Source organism: Kryptolebias marmoratus, linkage group LG17 (assembly GCF_001649575.2).
Source record: "Kryptolebias marmoratus isolate JLee-2015 linkage group LG17, ASM164957v2, whole genome shotgun sequence".
Lineage (NCBI taxonomy): Eukaryota > Metazoa > Chordata > Actinopteri > Cyprinodontiformes > Rivulidae > Kryptolebias > Kryptolebias marmoratus.
In genome coordinates, this window is record NC_051446.1 from 19510219 (window position 1) to 19518512 (window position 8294).

At 38.6% G+C, this 8294-nt stretch overlaps 2 protein-coding genes across 4 annotated transcripts; one reads left to right on the forward strand and one right to left on the reverse strand.

Moving 5' to 3' along the window:
* Positions 1-346: 346 nt before the first annotated feature.
* Positions 347-1538, reverse strand: gpx9 (glutathione peroxidase 9). Its single transcript, XM_017435849.3, has 5 exons — positions 1361-1538; positions 1188-1281; positions 941-1071; positions 709-839; positions 347-628 (listed from the first exon to the last, which is right to left on the reverse strand). Exons 1-5 carry the CDS (start codon positions 1490-1492, stop codon positions 571-573), a joined length of 546 nt encoding a protein of 181 aa, XP_017291338.2. The 5' UTR covers positions 1493-1538; the 3' UTR covers positions 347-570.
* A 1093-nt stretch (positions 1539-2631) lies between these two features.
* Positions 2632-7663, forward strand: fbxl15 (F-box and leucine-rich repeat protein 15). Of its 3 annotated transcripts, none has more exons than XM_017434759.3 (5): positions 2632-2819; positions 3125-3284; positions 3370-3872; positions 3963-4192; positions 6589-7663. In XM_017434759.3, exons 1-4 carry the CDS (start codon positions 2794-2796, stop codon positions 4150-4152), a joined length of 879 nt encoding a protein of 292 aa, XP_017290248.1. In that variant the 5' UTR covers positions 2632-2793; the 3' UTR covers positions 4153-4192; positions 6589-7663. The 3 variants fall into 3 exon arrangements, with proteins under 3 accessions (XP_017290248.1, XP_017290232.1, XP_017290240.1); XM_017434751.3 differs by lacking the exon at positions 6589-7663 and adding an exon at positions 4368-5264 and having other exon boundaries at positions 2633-2819; XM_017434743.3 differs by lacking the exon at positions 6589-7663 and having other exon boundaries at positions 3963-5264.
* Positions 7664-8294: the final 631 nt, after the last annotated feature.

Sequence of the window (8294 nt, forward strand, 5' to 3'; positions counted from 1 at the left end):
ATCTTTTAATGGTTTAAAATAAAAAAAATAAAATAAGAAAAGTCTAGTTATTTCCATGCAGTGTCCAGAAAGAGGTGTTGTTCAGCTTGTAGGGCACCACAACTGCTTCCACCCACCTTCATCATCATCATCATATGAAATTACTTTTTGTCACAACAAAAAATAGTGGCAGGTAAAATATTTGAGTGGCTGGTAACAAATTTTGTCCACCAGCCATAGTGGCTGGTGGACAAAATTTTTAATTTCCACCCCTGGTTCTTTTTACCCTACAAGGTGGTATGTGTCAAATGATATTATGGTAGGATCAAACAATAATAACACAAAACAGTAGAGGCAATTGTAACAATGACTGTTGCCATCTTTTCTTTGTATTTTATTAGTATTTTGACTTCATAAGAAATGTACAGCAACATGAAAACTCCTCAAGTGGCTGAAGGGAACTTGCACTCAGACTGAATGCACTGAACCTCTGACACACGTTCCTCTTCTCATCAGATCCAGCTCAGGTGCACACGAGCATTTACTGAGAGGTCGTCACACTGCCACCACTGAAAGATCAAGTCGCGTCTGTCAGAGAAGTGCTGCTATGTCCCTCTCAACTTCGTCAGTAGGGGAGTGAAGTTCATACCTGCAGTAAAGGGAAGACACTGTGAAACAATATCAAACGATGGGTTTAACATACTTGAAGTTTGTTGTTGACAACCTTACCTTTTGAAGGGCATGCCATCTGCATTGATTAAAAACTTCTCAAAGTTCCATCTAATGTCATTAACGTTAATCGGGGACCAGTAGAACTTCTTGATGTCTCCAATAACAGGATTCACAAATGGCAGTGATTCCTGTGAAGAATAAGAAGAGGCAGTGCTGCAGTGCTGACAGGAAATATGCTAAATCTGTTAACCATTTACCGTTTTTAAGCTCTTCATATGATGCACTTTACCTTTAGGTAGGTGAAAAGAGGTTCTTCATTTAAACCATTCACCTCAACTTTGGAAAACACAGGAAACTTTGGCACAAACCCACCACCAGGTCTCACATACTTCAGAATATTGAGCATTTCCTCATTCACCTCTGAAAAGTTGCATGTGAAATTTGTTATTTATGCAATGTATGCATATTTCTCTATATCCACACATTGTTCAAATACAATATCAGTATGGAAAAAGTGTTTAGAGACCCATCCCTACCCGGTGACTGAAGACCAAACTGGTTGCAGGGGAATCCTAAAACAGTGAAGTTGAGGCTGCCAAACATTTCCATCAGTGCGTTCAGTCGGTGGTACTGAGAAAGTGTGGTACAAAACAAAATGCTTTCAGTAAGACTAAGTAATTTAGTCTAAATGTAATCAGTTAAGACTCACCTCCTCTATTGTTGCCCCTCAGAAGGTGGCAACATTGACAATGAGTAGCACTTTTCCGGCATAGATGCTCAGAGGAACCTGCTCTCCATCCAAAGTCTCTGCAGAGAAATCATAGATTGATTGGTTCGCCATGCTCGTCCTTCGGCTTGTACACGGACAACGGGAGTGCGTATTCACACAACTATCCCGTTGACTTGTCTCATTCACTGAAATATAACTCACGGGTCAGCAATTGTTCAGCCTGACTGACTTCTTTGTTCATCTGAGCAGAGGTGAGCTGGCAGGGTGGCTAACTAATCAACACATGTACACGAGGAAGAGCAGCATTTAAAATAAAACAAACTGTCTGGAATTGGGTCACCTAGAAGCCAAATTAATCATTGGGGGTTTAGAGCAGATTGTTCCTATTTTAGTACCCTCCTCTACTCTGTAACTGTGTCAAAAAAGTCCAACATCAGCAGAAACAATGGTTCTAACAAAGCTATTTGTGACAACAGCTGTATAGTCACAAGGTAAAAACTGTTTATTTTGGTCTACGGTGGGCTCTGCACAAAATGTTGTTCTATAACAAATAACCACTGGATAATATTGGGTTTGTTTCTAATTGATTAATTTCTGTCTGCATCGATTTCCTTTAAACACAGAAAAGAGCATTATCAGATTTTGATTCTAAAGTTATTCACCTGTATTCAGACTACAGTACATAATCTTTGCAGGTCACAAAACTGCAGTGTTTGTTTTTATAAAACTATTAAAGAGCCAAAAGGACAGTTTTGTAACGAAGAAATTTAATTAATCAGCATAAAGCCAACCAACATGGGCAAACCCTTAGTTATAGGAATGAAGGAGGTGTTTGATAAATAAATTTTAAAAAGTCATTTTATTGTTGATAAAACAAATCAATTTTCAACTGCTGCGTTCAAATGCTCATCGTAAATGTGTATAATAGTGGTTAATTTATGAAAGAAAACCGTAAATTTAATTATACATACATATGTTTTGTACCTAAGCAACAATATTTTGCAAATGAACTCACAAAGCAGGTGACAGAAGTTGATGTTTTTGTAAACAACAACAAAAATGCAGTTTCAGGCTACATCAGCTTTATTGTTGTTAAACCCAAATAGAGGTGCAAGCTGTAGTCATTACTCGGTTTTAAAGAGTTACCACCTTCGCTTTATGCTGGTGTAGGTTCTCTCACCTTCGCTTTCTATTCTCAGAAGGGGGAAATAAAAATAGAAAGCTTCACAACTTTACGTGTTGACTCACATTCGACCGTTGGCGGAGATTATTTCGACGGTCCGTGAAGGCGCCCTGTGGTTTAGGTTACGCCTCGAACGCTTTCCAAGATGCTAAAGCAAAATATTCTGCTTTGGCATCTATTTAAAGAACAAAACGTCCTGGTAAACGTTGTATAACATAACCGACTCGTGATGGAGGACGAAGCTAAGGCGCAGACGTAAGTGGCTTTTAAAATGAATTTTATTTCTAAAAAGCAGCTGAATCGGTGAACCCGGCAGACTAGCTAATCGGCTAACAGCGATAGCTCGCGAGGAATAACACAGCTACTGAAATGTAGCTTGTCCCATTGTAGTCACTTATTTAATTGTCTTATAGCGACAGGGCCAATATAACGTTTCACACCACCAGTTTGAGCTGTTTTAATTATGTTTTGTTATGTGTTAATTTGTAACTATGCGGTTGTTTTCGTAAAGCGCTGCGTGGCGTCAAAGTTCAGCTGTAATGGGGTTTGCTCTCCTGCAGATGTCATCTCTTGGACCTTCCCTGGGAGGATGTGCTGGTTCCACATATTTTGTCCCGTTTACCACTACAGCAGCTTGTCAGCCTACAGAGAGTGAGCAAGCAGTTCCACAGCCTCGTCCAGGTGTACCTCTCCAACTGCAGGACCTTTAATTTTTCGCTGGTAGGTAATGGTACGAGTTTTAATAACTAATAAAATGCACAGTTCTTGAGATCTTTGCTTTCTTTTGTTTTTGTAATGTTTACAGATAGGACCGTGCATCCCCAAAGAAGCATTTTGCAGCATGTTAAAGGACAATAAGGTTCTCCAGAACTTGTCGCTTCAGAATTGTTCCGACTGGGTTACAGACAAGGAGCTGCTGCCTGTTGTCGGCCAGAACCAGCATCTGCAGAGGGTGGACATGAGCGGCTGCGCCTGCCTTACCCGCCACTCCCTGGTGGCTGTGTCCTTGAGCTGCATGCATCTGCAGCATCTTGGCCTGGCACATTGCGAATGGGTGGACAGCCTGTCCCTGCGCAGCCTGGCCGACCACTGCGGGGGGCTCCAGTCCATCGACCTCACCGCCTGCCGCCAGCTGAAAGACGACGCCATCTGCTACATGGCCAGAAAGTGTTTGGGGCTGAAGTCTCTATCGCTGGCGGTCAACGCCAACATTACGGACGAGTCAGTGGAAGAGGTGGCCAAGAACTGCAGGGGTCTGGAGCAGCTGGACCTGACAGGTTGTCTACGGGTCAGAAACCAGTCCATCAGGTATGCTCTAACTCGTTTTTTCAAGCGCAGACTTATTGCCAAACCTCTCGTTCACCTATTCATACGCTCTCCTGCTTGCTGTGCTCACAGGACTCTTGCAGAGTATTGCCCAAAGCTGCAGTCCCTGAGGGTGAATCACTGTCACAATGTGACAGAGTCGAGCCTCGATCCTCTGCGGAAGCGCAACGTAGTGATTGACGTCGAGCCACCTTTGCAGAGGGCTCTGGTGCTTCTTCAAGACGTACTGGGGTTTGCTCCTTTTATCAACCTGCAGATTTAGGCAGAGGGGGGGAATATATCTGCCCGCCATGTGCGCACAGGTAAGGAAGAACAGCAGCGCTTGTTTTGTGCCGCACGACTTTCTGACATTCATAAACAAATTTGTTACAAAAAGACAGCCACAACTCAAGCCGAATCCGTTCACCACTGGGCATCTTGGATGAGCTTGTTGACAGTCCATCAGTTGTTTTCAGCATGTGCTTTACTTTGTTGCAGGCGACTAACAGCTGTCAATCAACGCTGCGTCACATGGACACATGTTGTATATAAAAATGCTTCAGGACAATGTGAATGTGATGTTTTCACAAGTGTGTGACTAAAAATGTGGATATTAAAATCAACTGAAAAAAAAATCACTGGAATGTGACCAATAATGGAAATTTAAGATGTCATAAAAATAAGTTTTCTTTTGTAAATCAAAGACTGAAGCCATGAAGACTTTTCAGCTTTGCTGCCTCTTGTCCAAACTGCACTTTTCCCTCAGTCACTTGGTGTTGTAACAATGTGGCTTTTTTAGAAAAAGCATTTCTAATCAAAGTTTAGTGTTTATTTTGTTGCTTGTTAGAAAAAAATGCAAAGCAGTTATCGTTTTGTTTCATTTAGAAACATTGAAAAATGTTTGCGTTTCATTAAACGTTTCATTTTGCATGCTTTTACTGTCTTTAAAGGGTCAGTTCATCCAAAATCACACAGAGACGTGTTCAGATCCACCACTTCTGTCTTTGAACATATCCGTTTTGTTTAAGGTTTTATTTCCACTATTTTAATTTGTGCTGCTTTTAACGAGTATTGAAGGTAAACGCTGTTTTCCAGAAAAAGTCCAAACCTCACTTTTATCAGCTCTTCTTAATTTTCCTAATAAAACCTGACGCTTTCTTCCAGATTAGATATTCCCAGAGATGACTTAATGAAGATATCATTTTTGTGGTGTGAATGAAGTGACCCTTTAAACCACATTATCTGTAAATGTCTAGCCTTAGTAATTGTTCGAATTGAAGACTGTTTCCCACGAAGTCACTAAATAGATTTTATAAGAACTTGTTGAAATGCTGTTGCTATGTCACACAGTACATGAAGTATATAAGAAATATTAAATGTAAAAACACCACTTAATACGACTCGTCAGTTTTATGCTGCATAATTGAATCTGTAAAGGAAGAAACCACAAACAAACAAACAAAACACCACCTAATTCTGCAGTCGATATCACTGCATGGTACATCGCTTTGCTCTATATAAACAAAAGTTAATTCTCACGATTAAGAGTTTCATATAAAGAAAATCCAGAAATGCTGCCTTCTTATGAACAGAGATGGGTTAAGAAGAGCTGAGGAGAAGTGGATAAATTAAAATAGGCCTTTTTAGAAAGGGAGCCTTGTGCTAAATTGACTTATTTTATTAAAACCACTGAATTTTCTTTGTTAAGTAAAAGGGAGGTGACAGGACGTCTAACAAAGACACAAGATCATTTGTGTGTGTGTAGTTATCACCAACAAACCATTAATAAGCAGTTATAATGCAAATGCTAAGTCTGCTCCAGTGTTTATACCTGACTTTTAAGTGCTTATTAATGCTTTAGAAAAGGTTTACAAACTCATAAATAAGATCTATGAAGCATTAATAAATCCTTTATGAAAGCATCCCAATTGTAAAGTGTTACTGATTTTTCTTTTGAGGTTGTTATAGTAAAGTTATAGTAATAATATCATCTTCAATTCAGTACAACAAAAATATAAATGATGAAAACATTTTTCTTTTTAAAAAATAGATTTATTCCTTTATGTTCTCAAGTGTTTTTACAAAGCTGTTAAAAGCAGCAAAGCATGTTTTTGGTATTTATTTTGAAATGTGTTGCTTGCATCCAGTTCAAAATGAGATTTTCTTTTTTCTCTTTAAACAATGAAACACCCCAGTTTCAGCAGTGAATACATTATGATTTATCTATTTGTGAAACATAATTTATTGCATTTTTTAAATATTATTCCACCCAGGCTGTTTTTGTCAAGATTTAATAGATAAAGTACTACAAGAATAAAAAATACTTCAAGAAAAAAAAAAAAAAAGCTATGCCATTTTTTTTATGACAGAGGTAAAAATAATTATAATTTTTGACAATGATATAAATATTCTTTCTGCTTCCTAGTTATTATTAAACACAATTCCTCCTATTTATATGAATAAGTCTAAATGGGCGTCAGTTTGCTGTTAGATTGGGAATCTCTGTGGTTTATACCTTAAACTGACACATGGTGGCAGCAGTGAGTCAAAAATGATCACTTTTGTTCTGTTTATGGAAACTTGCATTAGTTTTTTTTTTTTTTAAACAGTTGATGACAGTAACTTTATAGTTTTATTGCATGGAGACAACAGTAATAGTAAATAAAATGCTTTACTTTTCAGTGATGCTGAGTAAAAAGTGAAATAATTCACTTAACAGATTGTGACAACAAAACTTCAGGATCTCGTTATCTCTTCTGACACAACGGACGCAACACACGAGCTCCCTCCTGGTTGCCACAGCTTCCTGCAGTTTCCTCTGGTGGTCCACTTGGCAGACTTTACTGTATCCTGTCTCTGTGACAACACAACAGGTCTATTTTCCACATGATGGCATGATTTACCCCATCTGCTGCGTGCCGGCCACGAGCTGAATTCTGCTCTGTTTGGAGGACTTCGGGGATCAAGCAGCATCCTTCTGTTGGATGTTTTGATCGTCATATTTTACTGCTCCTCCTCAGAGGAGGCTTCATGATGTTACTCATAAGGTATATTGTTTATTTTATTCCATGCTATGGTGCTTGAATCCGAGGGTGAAGTAGATTTTACGTTGTTACCTCTATGCATTAAAAAAAAAGCACAAGACAGAAAGTTTCAACTCAGTTTCAGCCAAAACACATCCTGAAAATCATGCAGTAGCAGCCCACCAGGCTCCTGTTCTTGTTGCAGAGCAGCACTCCGCGGGTTAAAAAATATTTCAGACTACATTCATCATCCAGGACCTCAATTAGCATTGATCTGCAGGAGGGAAAAGAAACATTGCTGCAATATTATATTCCATGGAGCAATTTCTGTTCCAGTGATTGAGTGTATGGGGGGGGATTTCTCAAACATAGTCGGCCAAACATATTTTGTCTTCCTGTCAATAATCTGGCACTTGTCTAAATTATTGATCAATAGCAACTGATCATTTTATACCAGGGCACAACAATGAAGTTGGTTCACTCAATTCATGATGCAGTTTTAGCTCCAGGCACTGTGTAATATATTGTACTTATTAAAACAATGAATAAATCTGAGTTTAATCTTTAGGTGCTCACAAAGTCCTCGCTGCCAGAGGAGCTTACAGATGCTGCTCGGAAGCTCGCGAGTTCCGTTTATGTGTGACGTGGTTCACATGACGAGGGTGAAGCTGGTTTATCTCAGGTAGGGACATATTTAACATACTGTATGTGCAGAAAAACATATAATGTTTCTGTTCTTTTTTTTAATTTGGGTTCAAGCAACAACTCCGTGCTGTCATAGATCATCGTTGCAAATTTTTACAGCAGCTCTGATTTACATGTGCAGATATGTTTTCTTTTTTTTTTTTTTGATGCTCCAATTTGTATTTATTTTAACTGAAAATGTTTAAATCTGCTCTCTACAGAAAAAAAAGATAGCTATTAATATTTTGTCAAAGTTTCTTTCATTTTTCTGATAAACCGATAGGGGCTGCACCACCTTTTCATGGTTTAGTTTAATTAATTTCCTTCATTAATTCAATTAATTATTGAAAACCGATTTTACTAGTGCTGGATATGTTTAAGATTCAATAATATTTAGCATTAAGTTTTGTCTGTCTGGTAGATAAACCAGCACTGTAACTGCAACTGTGTGCAAAAGTTTACATCTGCTTAAAACCTACAAAAAGTGAGCTTAGTATATTTATGTCATGATTGCAGTTTTATAGCCATTGTTTGCCCAAAATAAAAAGCATACTGTGTTTTTCAGTGTTCATATTGACATGCACTGCCAGTGTTCATGTATATATTTGTTAGTATTATGAGATCCTTGTATGGGTGTTTAGAGTCATAAGGATCCTCACAGCACCTCCCGACTGAAACACATTCCTGCAGCTATACTCAAACCTAAATTATCCAACAA

Coding starts and splice junctions, on each gene's coding strand:
- fbxl15 (XM_017434759.3), top strand. CDS start 2,794: ATGGAGGACGAAGCTAAGGCGCAGAC. Junction 3,285..3,369: donor GGACCTTTAATTTTTCGCTG/GTAGGTAATGGT, acceptor TAATGTTTACAG/ATAGGACCGTGCATCCCCAA. Junction 3,873..3,962: donor GTCAGAAACCAGTCCATCAG/GTATGCTCTAAC, acceptor CTGTGCTCACAG/GACTCTTGCAGAGTATTGCC.